At 47.5% G+C, this 20018-nt stretch overlaps 1 protein-coding gene across 1 annotated transcript in view; it reads right to left on the bottom strand.

The window, feature by feature from the left end:
* The window catches only part of KCNK18 (potassium two pore domain channel subfamily K member 18), a 43906-nt gene extending 24781 nt beyond the window's left edge, over window positions 1-19125 (bottom strand). Inside the window, 4 exon segments of the mRNA XM_004374958.1 lie at window positions 16973-17179; window positions 17417-17520; window positions 18143-18193; window positions 19076-19125. Of these exon segments, the coding sequence (XP_004375015.1) occupies window positions 16973-17179; window positions 17417-17520; window positions 18143-18193; window positions 19076-19125 (412 nt within the window).
* Between the last annotated feature and the right edge of the window lie 893 nt (window positions 19126-20018).

Below are 20018 nucleotides of genomic sequence, written 5' to 3'. Positions count from 1 at the left end.
GACACAACTTTGCTTACTGAAAGGAAAGAGGACTTGAAGCACTTGAAGATGAAAGACCACAGCCTTCAGTATGAATCACATCTCAACATAAGAAAACAAAATTCCTCACAACTTAACCAATAAGCAACATCATGAGAAACGGAGAAAAGACTGAAGTTGTCAAGAATTTCATTTTACTTGGATCCACAATCAACACCCATGGAAGCAGCAGTCAGGAAACCAAACAATGCATTGCATTGGGCAAATCTGCTGCAAAACACCTTTAAAGTGTTAAAAAGCAAAGATGTCACCTTGAAAACTAAGGTTCACCTGCCCCAAGCCATGATGTTTTCAACTGCTTCATATGCATGGGAAAGCTGGACAATGAATAAAGAAGACCAAAGAAGAATTGACGCCTTTGAATCGTGGTGTTGGTGAAGAATATTGAATATACCATGGACTGCCAAAAGAACAAACAAATCTGTCTTGGAGGAAGTATAGCCAGAATGCTCCTTAGAAGCAAGAGTGGTGAGACTGTGTCTCACATACTTTGGACATGTTATCAGGAGGGATCAATCCCTGGAGAAGGACATCATGCTTGGTAAAGTAGAGGGTCAGCGAGAGAGGAAGACCCTCAGTGAGATGGACTGACACAGTGGCTGCAACAATGGGCTCAAGCATAGCATCGATTGTGAGGATGGCGCAGGACTGGGCAGTGTTTTGTTCTGTTGTGCATAGGGTCACTATGAGTCTGAGCCAACTTGATGGCACAGCATGTATGCTCCTTAGTAAAACATTTGTTCACGTCTTTTGCCGATTTTCTAAGTGGATTGTTTGGTTTGTAACTGTTGAGTTTTGAGAGTTCTTTATAAATTCTAGATGCTAGTTCTTTGCCATATATGTGGTTTGCAAATATTTTCTCCCAGTCTGTAGCTTGTCTTTTTATCCTCTTAACAGGAGTTTTCTAAGAACAATAGTTTTTAATTTTGATGCCATCCAGTTTACCAATTTTTTCTTTATTGGATTGTGCTTTTGGTTTTGAGTCTAAACTTTTCCTAGCCCTAGATCCTAAAGTTCTCCTTTTTTTTTTTCCTAAATGTTTTATAGCATTAGATTTTATATATAAGTCCTTGACACCTTGTGTTAATTTTTGGATAAAGAGTGAGGTTTAGGTTGAGGTTCATTCTTTTGCCCATAGATACCCTGGTTGTGTAGTGGTTAAGAGCTACAGCTGCTAACTAAAAGGTCGGCAGTTCGAATCTAGCAGGCGCTTCTTGGAAACCCTATGTGGCAGTTCTACTCTGTCCTATAGGGTCGCTATGAGTCAGAATTGACTTGACGGCAGTGGGTTTTTTTAAATGTCCAATTGCACCAGCATCATTTGTTGAAAAGGCTGTCTTCCCTCCATCGAATTGCTTTTGCACCTTCATGGAGAATCTGTTGAGCATGTTTGTATGGATCTATTTCTGGGTTCTTGTTATGGATTGAGTTGTGTCCCTCAAAAATGCATGTCAACTTGACTAGGCCATGATTCCCAGTATTACTTGATTGTCCACCATTTTGTGAGCTGATGTAATTTTCCTGTCTGTTGTAAATCCTAATCTCTGCCTGTGGTTAATGAGGCAAAATTAGTTTATGTTAAAGAGGATTAGGGTAGGATGCAACACCCTTACTCAGATCACAGCCCCGATCCAATGTAAGGTGAGTTCCTTAGGGTGTCGCCTGCATCACCTTTTATCTTACAAGAGGTGAGAGAGAGGCAAGCAGAGAGACGGGGATCTCATGCCACCAAGAAAGAAGTGCCAGGAGCGAAGTGCGTCTTTTGGACCTGGGGTCCCTATGCTGAGAAGCTCCTAGACCAGGAATATTGATGACAAGGACCTTCCCCAGAGCCAACAGAGAGAAAGCCTTCCCCTAGAGCTGGCACCCTGAATTCAGACTTCTAGCCTCCTAAACCATGAGAGAATAAACTTCTGTTTGCTAAAGCCATCCACTTGTATTTCTGCTATAGCAGTACTAGATAACTAAGACAGTTCTGTATTCCATCAGTCTATGTGTTTATTTCTTCACCATTACTATACTGTCTTAATTGTTGTAGCTATGTAGTAAACCTTAATAACTGGTAAACTAACCTCTTCCACTTTATTCTTCTTTTTCAAGATTGATTTAGCTCTTAGAGGTCTTTTTCGTATAAATTTTAGAATAATTTTTTCTATGTCTGCGAAAAACCCTGCTGAAATTTTAATAGGAATTGCATTAAACCTTTAGATCAATATGGGGGGACTTGACATCTTTACTATGTTGAATATTTCAATCCATAAACATGGTATATCTTTCCTGGCTATTACTTTTGAACAACATCTTAGTGTGCCCCCAAGAGTGCATTTTTTTAAATTATTGAAGTTTAAGTGAAAGTTTACATTTCAAGTTAGTCTCTCATACAAAAATTTATATATACATTGTTACGTGACCCTAATTGCTCTCCCCATACTGTGACAGCACACTCCTCCTTTCCACCCGATTCCCCATGTCCATTCAACCAGCTCCTAACCCTCTCTGTCGTCTCATCTCACCTCTGGACAGAAGCGACCCATTTAGTCTCATGTATCTACTTGAGCTAAGAAGCACGCTCTTCATGAGTATCATTTTATGTCCCACAGTCCAGTCCAGTCTTTGGCCTTGAGAATTGTTTTAGTTCTGGGTTGACAGAGAGTCCGGGGGCCATGCCTTCCGGGTTTCTTCCAGTCTCAGTCAGACCATTAAGTCTGGTCTTTTTACTAGAATTTGAGTTCTGTACCCCACTTTTCTCCTGCTCCATCAGGGACTCTCTGTTGTGTTCCCTGTCAGGGCAGTCATTGGTGGTAGCCGGGCACCATCTAGTTCTTCTGGTCTCAGGCTGATGAAGTCTCTCGTTTATGTGGCCCTTTCTGTCTCTTGAGCTAATACTTGCCTTGTGTCTTTGGTGTTGTTCATTCTCCTTTACTCCAGGTGGTCGGGACCAATTGACGCATCTTAGATGGCCGCTTGCAAGCTTTTAAGACACCAGACGCCACTCACCAAAGTATGATGCAGAACATTTTCTTAATAAACTTTGTTATGCCAATTGAAGAGTCTGCATTTTAAGTAAGATGCATAAATCAAGTCATTTGTTATTTTTTTATGTAATACATTCTAAGTGCTCTTTAATGTGTTTGGGGGCAGTGTTAACAGATAAAAGCATTAGATGATGGAGGTCTGAGAGTATATTTGTGCTCCTTCTTCAGTTTTTTTAAAAGATATATTTCAAACATCCAGAATAGTGTAGAGAAACAAAAGCCTTTGTATCCATCACTCTTGATAATGGAAATTATTATTACGCCATGCACTTTCTGGAGGGAGACGGAGCTAGGAAGAGAAGGACCCTGTGATGGGCCACAACCCGAAGATACGTGTGCTGCAGCTCATTAGCCAGATTATATAATTGTTTGTGACTCAATGTGTTTACCTCCTCCTAAGTTTTGGTTTTTATCTAAACATTCCAGTCTTGTCTCAAGTGTGCAAGAGTCACTTGACTATATTTGTGCCAGCATGGTGGTGGCAGCAGGAATGGGTGAGAACTCACAAAAGAAGGAGAATCTTGGAGATAAGTCAGGGCCATGAGATCTGTCCATTCTTCCCCACTATGTGATCCTCCTCCGAGGTAAACTAAGTTTCTTTTATTTAGGAGGGAGAAATTTTCCTGCAGTCCCACAGGTTATACAGGGAGGAAGGGAGACAGGTTAGTGAGCAGACAAAGCCCTCTCCTGAGGCCTGGCTCTTCCTGAAGCCTAAATCCCTCCCCTAATGATGTTCCCTAAAGAACATCAGTCAACCAGCCTCTGAATGGGCACACATGTGATCTTGAATTCAGTGTTTCCAGTGGCAGCCTCAGAGGTAGGAGCTCCCCTGGGGGGGTCAGTTCTGCAGTGTTCTGAGTATCATTCCTGGATGACCAGCCTGGAACCTGCTCCTCTGGCCTTTCCAATGTTGGAGAACACCTAAAAACCTGTATTAAATTCCTTCCCACTTAAAATATCCAGAGTAGATTATTTCCTCTACTGAATCCTGACTGATACATTTAATACCCCACTTATTGTAAAGATTAAATGAGATAATGCATGTGCAACATTAGCATACCTCCTGACAACCCAGCGGGTGCTCAATAAATGGCAGCTATGGGGGCAGTTCTGCTCTGTCCTGTAGGGTCACCGTGAGCCAGAATTGACTTGATGGCACACAACACCAAATGGCTAGTATTATTAGTAGTATTAAGGAACCCTGGTGGCACAAAGGTTAAGCACTTGGCTGCTAACCAGAAGGTCAGCAGTTTGAACCCACCAGTAGTTCCACGGTAGAAAAGACCTGGTGATCTACTCCCGTAAAGATTACAGCCTCGGAAACCCTATGGGGAAGTTCTGCTCTGTCATATAGGGTCGCTATGAGTCGGAATCGACTTAGCACACAACAGCAATGACATGGACAGCATGGCTAGTGTTAATAATGGCAGTAATTGTTAATTTGTGACCTAAATTATTAAAATGGTATTAGGGTTCTCAGAGTACCCACAAAACCTCTTTTTAACCATATTGTGGTGGAACCCATACATCTTCACTTTTTTCTTAGCACAATTCTAAGACAACACAACCGACAACCATAAAGACAACCCTATAAGATGGGTGTCATCATAGCCACTTTACAGAGGAGGAAACTGAGGCTCAGAGAGGCAAGTGATTTGCCCAAGGTTCCACAGCTAGGAAGTAGTAGAGCTGGCCTTGGGCCCAGGGTTCTGTCTTTCCCATTACACCACAGTTGCCTTCTGGGTTTTTTGTTTGGTTGGTTGGTTTGGGTTGGTTTGAAGTGTCATTATTCACAGCCAAGGTGGCGGGACTCTTCAGATTTCCATCTTAGATTGTTTCAGAGGAACCTGTCCATTGCAGCCTGGTCTTCCTCCCAGATGATGGAGGCAGGGAGACACGAGCAGCAACTGGAACTAAAAACACTGCATGCCTGGTGACCGACTGTTGTCCAGACAGGACCCTTTCTCTTGGGAAGCATGAGAGACCAGCAAGGCCATGAAGCATGCCTGGTGCTGGCCCTGGGCCAGGCCTGAGGGGAACCACCACTGCGGAGGAGGCACGGTCCCAAAGCTCAAAGAGCTTTTTTACTTCTCCCAAATAAACACAGGGAGCATTCTGAAGGATAAGCCAGAGCCTTGGCCTAGAGGAGGAAACAATTTGTCAATTGATACAGTTTGGGGCCTGTTTCCTTAAGGGGCATTAAAACGCCCCAATTGGATAATAAGGCACACAGGCTGGAAGAACAAAGTTTCCCAACCAACTTGTTGGTACAAAAAGATCTCTCAGACAGCTGAGTCAGACCAAGGTTGGGGAGGAGGGTCTTGTACAGCCCAAATAAATGGGATGTTGGGAGGACAGAAAGGAACAGGGTTTCTGGGTAATCTCCCTGGTGTGTGGCTCTGCTGCTTACTGGCCATGTGACCTTGGGCAAGTTACTTAACCTCTCTGAACCTCAGTTTTTTAATCTGTGAAACAAGAATAATAGTACCTCCCTCATAGGGTTATTATAGGTAGAAAATTAGGTCATACACATAAAATGCTTAACCCAGTCCCTGGTGTGTAATAATCAGTCAGGCGTTCTAGCAGTTGTTGGGGGGTTGTGATCTCAGCCAAGAACCCAACCTGCTTCCCTCTAGATCAGTGTTTCTCAGCCTTGGCTGCTCATCCCAGTCACCTGAGGAAGCCTCAAGGCCTACCAGAGCCAGGTCTCCATCCTTAAACCAATTAAATCAGTCACTGGATCATTAATCATTACTAATAACTTAAGGTGCGCCTGACCCAAGCCATGATGTTTTCATTCACCTCATATGCGTGCAAAAGCTGAACAGTGAATAAGGAAGACTGAAGAAGAATTGACACCTTTGAATTATGGCATTGGCAAAGAATTTTGAATATACCATGGACTGCCAGAAGAACAAACAAATCTGTCTTAGAAGAAGTACAGCCAGAATACTCCTTAGAACCAATGATGGTGAGACTTCCTTTCATGTACTTCGGGCATGTTATCTCCAGGACCAGTCCCTGGAGAAGGACATCATGCTTGGTAAAGTAGAGGGTCTGCAAAAGAGAGGAAGACCCTCAACGAGATGGATTGACACAGTGGCTGCAACAGTGTGCTCATCAGACATAGCAATGATTTTGTGGATGGCACAGGACTGGGCATTGTTTCGTTCTGTTGTTCATAGGGTGGCTGTGAGTTGGAACAAACTCGATGGCACCTAATAACAACAATAACTTAATGAGCCAATTCACCAAATGTAGAAGAGAAGAGAAGGAGTGGCTTTGAAGTCAAGTTAGACCTGGGTTGAAAGCCTAGCTCTAGCACTCACTGTTGTTTGCTGCCCTTGAGTCAGCTCCTGACTCATGACTGTCCTATGCCCAGTGGAACACAACACTGCCCAGTCCTGTTCCAACCCCATGATCAGTTGCAGATCGGACCATTGTGATCCATAGGGTTTTTATTGGCCAATTTTCAGAAGTAGATTGCCAGGCCTTTCTTTCTAGTCTGTTTTCATCTGGGAGCTCCACTAAAACCTGTTCAGCAACATAGCAACATGCATTCCACCGCTAACAGACAGATGGTGGCTGTGCCTGAGGGCATTGGCTGGGAGTCAAACCTGGGTCTCCTGCATGGAAGGCAAAACTTCTACCACTGAATCACCAGTGCCCCCATGCTTTAAGTGTTACCAAACCCAAAAATCCCATTGCTGTCGAGTCAGTTCCGACTCACAGCGATCCTATAGGACAAAGTAGAACTGCCCCATAGGGTTTCCAAGGCTGTAAATCTTCACAGAAGCAGACGGCCACATCTTTCTCCCACTAAGTATTACCAGTTCGCGGCAAGTTGATTCTGATTTATAGCGACCCCATGTGTGTCAGAGTAGAACTCTGTGTGTATCAGAATAGAACTGTGCTCCATAGAGTTTTCAGTGGCTGATTTTTTGGAAGTAGATTGCCAAGTCTTTCTTTCGAGGTGCGTCTGGGTGAACTCGAACCTCCATCTTTTGGTTAGCAGCCGAGCATGTTAATTGTTTGTGCCACTCAAGGACTCCAACCTGCAGGAGGGGCCTCCGTTAATCACAGCTAGAAAGGATATACAGAGTCATATTGAAATCTGCACAATTTAGATTCATTCTTTCCTGAGATCTGAATTTTTAAGAGAGGCCCAGCTATTCAGGCGGTGAGCAGAGGTCCAAACGCTGAAAGGGCTGAGAGGAATGTGTACTCCCCTAGAGAGTTCTCCAGCCAGTTGTACGTTTCTGAGCATGTTCCTTGAGGTGAATAATTTATGCTACTTATTGCTTCACATTCCTTAAGAGGCTGGTTAAAAGAGCCTGAAAGTGTCCAGCTAAGTCCATGCCCGGCTTCCCTAAGGGCATTTCCAGCAGGCCAGAAGCTTGGGGAGTGGAGGTTCTCCAACTAAGAACACCCCACAGTGCAAACTCTTTTGCATTAAGATCATTAATCTTTGATAAAACGTAAGTATGACATGGAGACCTGGTGGCGCAGTGATTAAGAGCTACAGCTGCTAACTAAAAGGTCAGCTGTTTGAATCCACCAGCCGCTCCTTGGAAACCCTATTGAGGCAGTTCTGCTCCATCCTCTCGGGTTGCTTTGAGTCCGAATCAACTCAATGGCGACAGGTTTCAAATATGACATAGAAAGATAAGTTTTTTAAAATAACCCCCAGTCCCTTAATGGAGATAGTGGGTCCTGTGGAAGATAGTTGTTCCCAGTTCTTCACTGCTTGCCTGCAATAGCATGAGGTGACCACACCCTCTGCGGTGTGACTTGGCAGGGCCTCCCAAAAGAGCAGGCGAGTAGTACTTCCTCTCCATTGCAGTTGGGCTTGGCTGTGTGACTTGCTTGGGCCAATGGAATGTTAGCAGATGTGATGTGAGGAGAGGCTTTCAATGAGCTTGCATGGATTGGTTTGGCTTCCCACGAGAAGACCGCTCCCTGGAAGTGTTGGTCCCACATGTGTGGAGCAGACAGAACCTGAGCCTGGAGCAAGGCCTCGACAGCCAGCCTGCTCACCTGCAGCAGATCTGGCAGGAAAAAGAAGAACATATTAGGGATCGTTAGAACCTAATGACGATTCACTCTAAAGAAACGAATGTCTAATCCTCCCGAGTGCCACTTGGACTTGGTGTCATTTCCCTTTTAATGAGTCCACTCTAAGATAGGAGTGTTCCCAGAGGTCTCAGAAACTTTCAAAGTTTCATTTGTAGTCCATTTGTAAGTGGATTTAGGCAACCTGGCTGTAAATTCACTTAAAGATTGCCTCTGAATAACTGAGCATCTTGAGTGTAGGGGTGAGGCATTAATGGTTGAGCAGCTAAGGCAGCTGATCTAGTTACAAGAAGGTGTTCATTCCAGGGATGAGTAAAGTTTTGGCGGGCATTATCCAACCCCTTTATAAATCTGAGTTGACAAGGCCTGAACCACTGAAGCTGATCAATTCCTAATCACCATCCTGCATATTTAGGTTTGCTGCCACCAGGAGGCAGTGTGTCCAGGCGATGGCCTCACAAGTTGAGAAACCGATTAGTAGAAATCTTGAGTTGTAGATTCTTGAGTTTTCATCATTGGAAGTAGTACCAAATAGCCCCAGACCACTTAGCACACCATCAGCCATTTAAAAAAAAAAAATACATATAGTAAAGAGAATATTGGATCTGGAAAAGGAGCTATAGGAAACACCACGTCCAACTGTCTTATTTTTCAAATATCAAAACTGGGTTCAGAGAGGTTCACTGATAGGCCCAGAGCTCCAGAGCCAGGCCTGGAACCCTGGTCTAGTGCTTTCAAGTCTGCTGCTGTTTGTGCCACACTCCCTGCTCTACTGAGCTTTTCTTAAAGTGTTCAGCGCAGGTCATGTCTGCGTGTTGACATGAGCACTTATTCCTCAGGCAGCTCTCCCTTCCCGCCTGACTGCTGCCTTCAAACTCCCACCCCAGCTGCTCCCAAACCTAAAGCATTAGCGGAAAAGCCCAGCACTTGGAATCAGAGCTGGTGGTGCGAGAGCAGTGACTGGAGACAAGCGTCCACGCGGGGCTGATGACCTGTGAGAGCCGCCACCATCTGTCAAGACCTATGAGAATGCACACAGCAAGGGCAGGTGAAGCAGCTGATGCAGGAGGTCAGTCAGCATCAGCCTCAGAGGTGCACTGTGGACCTTGAGAACTGGAGGCAAGGGGACATCCTTCAAGGATGACTAAGACACCATCCTAGCACACAAGCAGGTGCCAGTTGGGAGCTGAGGCCAGTCTAAGAAGGGATAAAGAGGGATGCAAGTTCAGAGCAGCGCAGAGAGGTTACCAAGTCATCTGCAGAAATCACCCCACAACACGTGCACATCAGCAGGGCCGGACCTTGTAGAGGGGGAGAGCTGACTGTCTGCCCCACTGCCGAAAGGGTAGAGGATCTTTCCTTTGTAGCCTCTTACTGAATACCTAGGAGGCCTGCATCTCTAACAGCCACAAAATCCAAATGGCCACCAGAGGGAGCTCGAAGAATAAGTCTAGATTTTGCTTCTGGGGCTCACGAAGGAAGAAGAAAAAAAAAAAAAATGCTGCTGTCTTGCTTCCAGCAATTCCAAAGATCAGCGGAAAACTAACATTTTTGTGTGTGTGTGCTTTAGGTGAAAGTTTACAGCTCAAGTCACTTTCTCATACAAAGCGTGGCTGTGCCTGCACTTGGGGACTCTTGGGATAACCACCTTAGACTGGATTCTAGAGACCACCTGGCCCAGCTCTGCCACTGGGAGGCTGATACTCTTAAGTGAGGTTCTGGGTCCCATTTCACATCTATGGTACGCATCTTTGTTTTTGCCATTCAGCACACCCAGCCCTCTTTCTTCTGATAACTTGTCCTCAGAGGAACCACTCTCCCTCATATTCTGTATGCATGTTTCACCCCTGTGGCAGGGGTGGACAGGTGACTCAGGCCTTGCCCTTGGGATCATTGTGGTCCCTTGGCCACAGTGATTGATTGAGGCATGAACATGTGACCCAGTCAGAAGCGTTGATAGTCCTGCTGTGATTGCTGAGAGAACAGGCACTCTCTTTCACAGTACTTGAACCTGGGCAGATATAGGGCTGGTATCTGACAGCAGTCTTGGGGCAGCAATCTTGTCACCATGAGGAGTCAGAGAGAGAGTGGCTAGATGATGATATCATTGGTTACTGGATACAGCCAGACCTTAAACCAGTATTCTCCTGGACATCTTTGTTATGTGATCCAATAAAAACCCTTTCTTGCTTGAGCCAGTTTGAGTCGGCTCAGAGAGTCCTGTTCAGTGGAACATCATGTCCACCAGAACCAGTCATCCTGTTACAAAGCACCTGTTCCGTTTCTAGCCAGTGGCCTTTGTCCTGGCCTTTGCCCTCTTATCAAGCTACATGGAAACTGATTGTGGGTTCTGGCTACTCATCCTTTGGTCAGACTCGTTGATTCACTACTTGGATATCAAGCAAGGTGTATGGCTAATTTCTGCTGGGCATTGTCACTTGTGCTCATTCCATGTCTGCTGCCTTTGTTCGTTTGTATAAAGATATGTTGTGTGTTCTTCACACTAAGGCCCTGTATGCTCTCAATAATGTCTTAAAATGAAGGAGATAGGTCAAATAATCTCCAAAAATCCACTATAGCTCTAACATGTCATTACCCATTTATACATTTTTCAAGGAAGTAAAGAAAAATGCCCTTATCAAGAAGCATGGCCTGTGATCAGAAGACTTAGGCATCCCAGAAAGCCTGAAGTTTCAGGAAAATGCAGATTCTGCCTTTACAGTAACTTTCGACCCAAGAAATGTCCCAGTTTGGGAGAAATAAATGAGAATAAGTGTTGAGGTGGGGCCTGTGTGGGGCATTTACTTCTTTGTCCAAGTCCTCAGGTCTATAAGCACCATCCAAAAGGCGGCAGAGGTGGGTACGTTTTAGGGAAAACTTCTGCTCGTCCTGAGGTTCCTGGAAAATTGTGTTGGGAGAGCTAAGAAGCTTGGCTGTGAGTAATTTGTTTTTCAAATAGCTTTGTTAGTTGGTCCACATTGTGTTTTTCATTCCGCCAGAGCCGAAGGTGGCATTTCTTTTGTTTATAGTATTAGTGTTATATTATTGGTGATCTCATTGTTCTTGTTTGTGACATGTTTACCGCGGTAGGACAGTTATTGTAGGAGGCAAGTCGGGAGCCAATCTACCCACCAAACCTACAGAACTAAAGAAAAAGACTCCAATCTCCCCTGCAGAGTGCATATTACTCCTCTCTTGGATTGTTAAATTCTAATTATAGGCTGTTGATCCCAGTTAGAACCATTTATAAGCCTAAACACTGTTCTACAGCGTCCTTTGCCAATAGGTGTGTTGTGTTCTTTTGTTGTGTAAAACATAACATTTGTGCATTTGGGGGACCAGAACAGGTTAGAGTTCCCTGGGAAAGTCATGGAAAACAGGCTAAATATGACTCAGGACTGGGGTAGGGCAAATGAAAAAAGTGCACTTCACCTTGATGTGTATATATTAGGAATTTCTGAAACCCAAGGAATGTGGATCTCAGCTCAAATGCCACTTAGGGCAGCTATCTGACTGCCCACCCCACATTCTTGGGGCAGCAGGTACCCCTCTTTCCTGGCACATATCCGAGCCGGTCATTTTACATGACTGTGGGGATCGTTTGAGTCTTTCCACTAGATGAAAGGCTGCAGAGGAACCTTATTGGGTGCACCATTGCCTAGCATGATGCTTGACACATAGTAGGCATTTAAAAAATGTGTAGTATGTGTGTGCTATATTGTTTGAGAGTATTCAATCCTGCTGTGGAAGATAAAAACAAATGGGATGGATTAAACTCGTAACAAATGTTAAGTATAAATAGTAGGCAAGTCAGCAAATTAGGAGATGTAAGAAAAATATACAAGATGCGTTAAGTATAGATGAGTAAGAGGTAGCTTGCAAAACATAGGCAGAATTTACATGGGTAATAAGTCAGTACCCTATGTGACATGTTAAAGATGGGTAGAATAAATGGAATATATGATACGAGGGAGCATTGGTAGTTCAGTGGTAGAATTCTCGCCTTCCATTCAGGAGACCTGGGTTCGATTCCAGGCCAGTGCACCTCATGTGCAGCCACCACTCGTCTGTCAGAGGAGGCTTGTGTGTTGTTATGATGCTGAACAGGTTTCAGTGGAGCTTCCAGGCTAAGACAGACTAGGAAGAAAGGCCTGGTGATCTACTTCTAAAAATCAGCCAGTGAAAACCCTATGGATCACAATGGTCCAGTCCACAATGATCACAGGGATGGTGCAGGACTGGGGAGCATTTTGTTCTGTTGTGCACGGGGTTGCCATGAGTTGGGGGCTGACTCAACAGCAGCTAACAACAGTATGATAGAACGAACAAGAGTGCTGTTTACAGACAGATAAAAAATAAAAACATTGCCGTCAAATCCATTCCGACTCATAGTGACCCTATAGGACAGAGTAGAACTGCCCCATAGGGTTTCCAAGGAGTGGCTGGTGGATTCAAACTGCCACCCTTTTGGTTAGCAGCTGAGCTCTTAACAAGTGCACCACCAGATAGAGGTAAAAAGACCAAGTTATAAAGTATGATCAATCTCAGGGCTGACAGCTATGTTATTCCCTAAATCAGCCACCCATTGGTGACACCGATTATGGTCCCATTCTGGTCTCCCCAAGAAACACAGACAAGCCCATAGCTATTCAGCAGGCTAATGGATGAGCTACTGCTGCAGCCAGGTGAACTTGCCCGAGGCTGTCCATCTAACAGCCAATGTGCGTGTTGCCTCAGGCACCTTCCATCTGTTGGGCCCCCGTATTCACTCTTAATTCTGGCCCTTCCTTATAACCACATTAGGGTGAGGTTAATGTCGGTGGGGGGGTTGGGGTGGGGAGGACATGTGAACATTGCATAGCCCATGATTCAGGTAGTGGTCCTCCCACCTGTTTGTCTATTGTATGCATATGGTATATGCAGTGGGTTTGCCTCTCTTTCTTCTTGCCTCTTGCTGTACATTTTATTTAATAATCTCTCTGATTCAAGCCTCTTAATTTGGTCTGTGAGCCTTTGTATCTCATCACCTTTAGAACAGCTTATCTAGTAGTGCATTTGGAGGCTAATTGCTTATACAGCATATTGGAATAATGCATGCATTAGTTATCTACTATGACTGCCATAGGCCAGGTTCTCTAGAGAAACAAAACTAGTGAAGCATGTATATACGTATCTATAGAGAGGAAGAGAGAGAGAGATTTATCTCAAGGAAATGGCTCACATGGTTGTAGAAGCTGGCAAGCTGCAAGTCTGTGGATCAGGTGTTGGCTGGAGACTTCTTTTGCCTTACATAGCCACAGGGGCTGACAAACCCAAGATAGGCAAGTCAGATGGCAGCCTGCTGGCTCACAGGCTGTGGTGGCTGATGAATTCAAGATTGGCAGATAAGACAGCAGGCTGCTGGCTCACAGGCTGTGGAGGCCAATGAATCCCAAGATCAGCAGGTAATACTGCAGGCCACTGGCTCAGGTCCCAAGAACTGGAGGCCAGATGATGATGAACCAGATGCAGGGTCCAGAGCGAGCAAAAGCCAGTATGTCCATATATATTGGATGTAGGCCACACCCCTGAGGAAGCTCCCTTACAACTGATTGGCTGATCATGTCAGATCACATCATGGAGGTGATTACATTATATCACAAATGGAGGATATCTACATCATCACATCAGTGCCAGATCACTGAGAATCATGGCCAAGCCAAGTTGACACACAACCTTAACCATCACAATGACTGAAGGTGACTGCTGATTAGGGCTAGGGCTAGGGTTAAATTAGTTTCTGAATCTAGCCTTAAAAACAGTTGTTCAGTAATTATACACCATGTTAAGTGCTGAGGACATAGCGATGAAAACAGTCATGATTCCTGCTCTCATGGAGCTTACAGCTTACAACCTCATAATCAAACAAATGTGAAGTTTTAACAGAGATAAACTCTGTGAAGAGAAGGTACATGGTCCTCTGAACACGTACATAGGAGAATGTGACCCATTTAGAGAGGGTAAGAGTTAACTAGGCAAGGAGAAAGGGCACAAATGTCCCAGGCAGAGGGAACAGCCTGTGCAAAGGCCAGGTGATGGCATGGAGCTTGTCAACCATTATTCAGCAGGCATCACTGACCACATGTGCCAGGTACAAGTGAGACAGAGCAACCCTACTAAAGACAAACACAAGAAGATTGTTAGGCCCGAAAGGGTCCTTGGAGAACCCTGGCATTCTAATCCCCAGTGCCTTAATTCATGCCCACTAATTCAGCCTTCTACCACACCTAACACTCATTTGTGAGATCACCTCTCCCGGGATTCAAAGTTGACCTCACAATAATGTCCCAGAGTCCAGTCTCATCCTTGAGCTATTTGAAACTTTTGATGTTCCAACTCAAACCCGTTTTTCAAACCTTCGGTAACTAGGATCTCACTGGACTCTAGCTTTAGGAGAAATAATCATATCTTAATTATTTAGTGCTGCTGTAACAGAAATACCACAAGTGGATGGCTTTAACAAAGAGAAATTTATTCTCTCACAGTTTAGGAGGCTAGAAATCCGAATTCCGGGCGCGAGCTCCAGGGGAAGGCTTTCTCTCTCTGTTGTCTCTGGGAGAAGGTCCTTGTCATCAATCTTCCCCTGGTCTAGGAGCCTCTCATTGCAGGGATCCTGGGTCCAAAGGATGTGCTCTGCTGCCAGCTCTTCTTTCTTGGTGGCATGAAGTCCCTCACCTCTCTGCTAGATTCTCTCTCCGTTATCTCTGGTAAGATGAAAGGGGATGTAGGCCATACCCCAGGGAAACTCCTCTTACATTGGATCAGGGCGGTGACCTGAGTAAGGGTGTTGCATCCCACCCTAATCCTCTTTAACATAACCTGATCTTGCCTCATTAACCACAAGCAGAGATGAGGATTTACAACATTTTTACAACATAGGAAAATAACATCGGATCACAAAATGGAGGACAACCACACAATACTGGGAACCATGGCCTAGCCAAGTTGACACATATTTTAGGGGGGACACTATTCAATCCATGACAAATCAAGATAACTTATCATTCCCTGGCCTATGCTAAACTCTTTACATGCATTATATATATTTTTTAAATCTTTGTAGCAACTGTGTGAGGTAGGCACTACTTTAATGGGAGAGAAAACTGACACTTAGAGAAGGTAGGTCATTTGCCCCAAGTTACTCAGCTAGAAAGTGACAAAATCAAGATTCAAATCCAGGTCCTTCTGGCCCTAGAACTGAAACCCACATGATAACCAAGAAGCTCTAATTTTGTTTAGAATTTTGTTCCAACTGACTTCATGTTCCATGATGCTTAGGAATGTAGATTTTTGGGTGTGTTTTGGCACTGTGGTTGTGTTGATGGTTTTGTGGTTTTGGTAATGTGACTGTCTTTTGGCAATACGTACTGAAAGTGTTTGTAGATTAAGTCCCATGATGTCTGGGGTTTGCTTCCACACATTCTGGTGAATGGGGGATGGAAGGGCCAGATTGGCAGTGAGTTCATTATCTGGAGGCTGGTGATGGGTACATAGGGGTTTGTAACACTATTCTCTTTTCTTGTGTCTATGTTTAAAATTTTCCATAAAGTATTTTCCCAAGCAGATAAGTTCTGGGGTATGTTCTGGAGTCCACTCCTTCATGTCTAACATCCCATGCCCCTCAGAACAGCACTGAGATCCACTGGAGACTTGAATGCCTGAGTTTGGTTTCCAGTTCCCCGCCTTAACTAACTCTGCAAAGGAAACCAGTTGCTACCCCATGTGTGTCAGGGTAGAACTGTGCTCCCTTGCGTTTGTTCCAGAAGTAGATTGCCAGGCCTTTCTTCCAAGGTGCCTCTGGGTAGGCTCACCGCCAAACTTTTAGTCAGCAGGCAAGCACGTTAAACGTTTGCACTACCCAGGGACTGTCACTTAGGCCCTCAGTCTCCTCATCTGTAAAAATGAATGAGAAGGGTTGTGGCATTTATCAGTGCTTCCTTCTTTTTTATGGCTGGGTAGTGTTCCATTATATGGCTGTGCCACATTTTGTTTATCCGCTGGTTGGTTGGTGGACAGTTTGGGTTGTTTCCACCTTTTAGCTGTTATGGATGGTCCTGCTGTAAACATTCGTATACAGGTGAAAAGATAATAATGGGATGGGAGGGTGTAGTAAGGTAATAAGAACCCCCTCAAAGGGTCTTTCTGAGACTGAAATAAAGTAACATGAGCCAGGTACTGAACTCCGTGCCCTGCAGGTCTAGAACCTAGCACTGTCAGGGTGAGCAGTGCGGGTTTCTTGCTCCCTCATTGGGTTTTTGAAGTGGTCTCAGCTGCGTTTTCCTAATTTGGGTTCAAACAAGTCACCTCTTCCCCTCACGTCTACCCAGTGGGATTTCCGAGGGAGAGACTGCCCATTCACACACAGACGTGGGCAGATGGCCTCAGGGACACACGTGACTCCCAAGAAGGCTGTGCATAGTTGCCTCTCCTGTTCATAAGATAGGGTGCAGGTAGAGGGAGGCAGGGTGTTTTTGAGGATGGAGAAATTACTTTAAAAATCGAGATATACACAGTTCTCTCTCTCGCCCATGAACTTGGATGGGTTTTTCGTGTTCTGTTTTGCTTTGTTTCTTTTCTCAACCATAGTGCCTATCTTGGAGTGGCCTAGAGTCCTGTTGAAGCCAGGAAAAAAGCAGATTCGCTGGCATGGATCGTCTCTAATCAGGGAGAGCCAGGCCTGCTGCTGGAGAAGGTGGCGGGCTTGGGGCAGCCGCGCAGCCCCCGCCAGCCAGGGAAAGCCCTGAATGACCTTCGGACGGTATCTGGGGACAAGGATGGCCACTGACTTTGGAGCTGGGAGTGCGCCCTGGGCGGTGGGAAGCGGCTGAGCCCTGAGCCCACAAAGCGGAGGTGGCGCGCAGCTTCCTGCCACCAGGGGGCGCTGAGCGCGGCGCGCGGCCGGCGGGTCTCGGCAGGCGGAGCGAAGGTGAAGGGCGGGAGAGGGCCGTGGAGCACCGGATGCGGGATGCCACCCGCGCTGCGGGCGCCCTCAGCTCCACCCCGGGAGGGCCGGGGTTAGGTCAGAGAGTAGGCCCCCGGGATTGGCCTGGGGCAGAGGGCCAGGCGCCCGCACTCAGTAGGCGCTCAGTAAGTATTTACCGACTGATAAGTGCAGAGACAGCGTGAAGGAGCAGCCGGCTCAGGAACCCCAAATCCAAGTCCCCTCTTTCGGGTCTCGGTAATTGCTGGCCTCTTCGGTGTGGTGCCTGCGCCGGCAGCCGGCGACTTACACGCAATACACCCGGCTTCGGCCCTGGCGAGTTTCCGTTTCAGGGGGGAATGAGGGAGTCCCCGCACAGTGTTGGGGAGCCGGCGACCGCCGCCTCCCCGGGACCTAGCAGTTGTGAGCGACTTAAGTGGTGCCTCCCGGACCGGTAATCTGAGCCTCCAGGGAGAGCAGAGGAGGGCTTTCTTCCCGGACCCTGGCGCGGGGGCCTGGCTTGTGGGGTGCGGGGCAATCAGTCCGCCCTGCGGGGGTCGAGGAGACCAGAGATCGAGGGGGGGCGAGAAGAGGGTCTCAGCACGCCCCTGGACTAGCCGGGCGCGTAAAGTGCGCTCCACTGCCGGGCTGCCCGGAAGGCAGCTCACCTTCGACGGCAGGGAAGAGGAAATTGAGGTTTAGAGCAGGTAGAGTGTGAGTGGAAGCAGGCTTTCTAACGTCACACACAATTTAGTAGTTCAGAGCTTGGCCTCTGAAAGAAGACGCGGTTCAAATTCCGACTGTGTAATCTGGGGCAGGTTACTTAACCTCTCTGAGCTTCAGTTTCCTGTTCTGTAAAATGGAGATTTAAAAATGTTAAACAATTACTTCTGTAGGATAGTTGTGAGGAGGAAACGGGATTGTGAATGCAGCGCTTAGCGCCTGCCTGGCGCAGGTTAAGCCTGGATACCTGACGGTTATTGGGCCCGGAGTTACCGGTTTTTCCGCCAGATGCAATCAGGCGAGGACGACTCACTTCCCAGATTGAGACGTGTGCGGAGTCCTGAGCGTGCGGATGGCCTGGGCCCTGGCGAAAGAGAACCGGGGCGTTGGGGCCTCCCGCGTGCTGCCTTCTGGTCTAAGACAGTGTTGTCTCCTCCTCTCCGGAAAACTGGAGGCCTGAAGGCCCCAGAGCAGTGCTGTGGGCGCTCACACTTCAGAACGCTTCCTGCAGCCAGTTCCAGCAATCATTCACAGCGACCTTGACTGACCACATGCCGGCACTGGACAGACAATACCTCAGTTAATCTTCACAGCATCTCTGAAAACCAAACAGGGAAACTGGTGCAGAGAGAGATGAAGTAACTTGCCCAAGTCACAGCCAGTGGGTGGCCACGCTGGAACCTGGGTTGATCTGGCTCCGAAGCGCCCCTGCCTTCCCTACGTCAGTTGGTCTAAACACCTATCTGTCCACGGGGCCCAGCCCCAAAGCCTAGGATGAACCATCCAATTCGGGTAGGAAAGGCTGGATGCATCCTGGGACCCAGACCCCTCTGCCCACGCTGGCATCTGGTGCCTTGGGTGGCTTGGAGAAGGGCGAGCGTTCCTCCAAGAGCCTTCAGGAAGCCTGTTCTCCCTTGGGGAGCCGACAGGTCTGGTAGAAAGCTGTGGGCTGGGCCGGATTGGGGGTGGGGCCGCTCTGGGCCCCGCCACAGCCAGAGCCTCGCGGATCACGCCCTGGAGTGTAGAGCTCCAGCCAAATTTTCCTCCATTTCTCAGATGTTCTTGGGCTGGGTCACCGGGGCGAGGTTCAGGCAGCTCACCTCCTAGGGGGTGCGGGGAGGGGCCGGGCCCCACCACCCGCTTCATTTATTCTGTGGCAAGCTCAGGTGCCATAGATAGATGCTCTGGAAGCTGGCGTTCATTAAATAATGAACCAAACCCAAAGGAGTCTCTGTACACAGGCCACCTCTGCGCGCCCAGGCCTGAAGTCAGAGTCTCCACATCTTCAGGCCCCATATCTTCAACCGCTTTCCCGGTGGGCGTCCACTGGGACTTGGGTGGGGAGTCAGGAAGGCGCGCGGACCTCTGGTTCAGGCAGCCCGGCCCCTGGGCCCTCTTTGGGGAGGTGGGTGCTTGAGGGGGTAGCAAAGCTTTGAGCGCAGGCCTTCGGACTGCTTTCCTGCCAGGGCCTGTGCCAGAAAAGGAGAGTAGGTTGTCGGGGAGCCAAAGAGGGGGACGTTTTGCCGCCGCCGCCGCAGCCGAGCGGGGCAGTTTCGGCGCCGTGTGCCAGGGGGCAGTGCTGCGCAGCGAATGCGGCCGAGCCTCTCAGCCTGCCGCCGGGGCCGCGCGCTCATCCACTCCCTCGGTCTCTCAGATACGCCGCAGAGTCCCTCCCAGAGCGCCCCTGACCCTACAGCCCCCTCGCTGTAATATGCTAAAGGGGCACGGTCCTTTCCCTCTGCGCGCCGCGCTCGGTGCGGGCGTCCTGAAAGGCTTTGCTCACTAAAGACAGCTGCCGTCTGGTTGATTTTCGACCACTGACTTGGTCCTAGAGAAGCGTAAGCTGGGGTGACGGGGTGCCCCGTCGGGTTTTTGCAGGCCTTGCGCGTAATGGTGGGGTCATATTCTGAGGATGGGATTTGAGGGGATTTTCTCAGCCTGGGCGGGAACTCGCGAAAATACAGATGCCACCTGGGGCTGGGTCCTGGCTCGAAAGGTCAGCCCCCCTCCCTCCCGCACTCCTCCGGCGTGGCCCCAGGCCCATCCCACCCCTGAGCTTGGTGGTGTGTTCTTTCTAGCCTAGGGAAGGCTGTGTCTGGGTTTTAAATCCGCAGAAGCAGCAGACAGATGGGAACGGGTGACACGCGCGGGATTTTTCTCCCCCGCAGGACTATGACTCCACTCCCTGC

This window comes from Trichechus manatus, unplaced genomic scaffold (assembly GCF_000243295.1).
Source record: "Trichechus manatus latirostris isolate Lorelei unplaced genomic scaffold, TriManLat1.0 scaffold00031, whole genome shotgun sequence".
Taxonomy (NCBI): domain Eukaryota; kingdom Metazoa; phylum Chordata; class Mammalia; order Sirenia; family Trichechidae; genus Trichechus; species Trichechus manatus.
The sequence above is the reverse complement of the archived record's forward strand: the minus strand, read 5'-3'. Positions and strand labels throughout refer to the sequence as shown.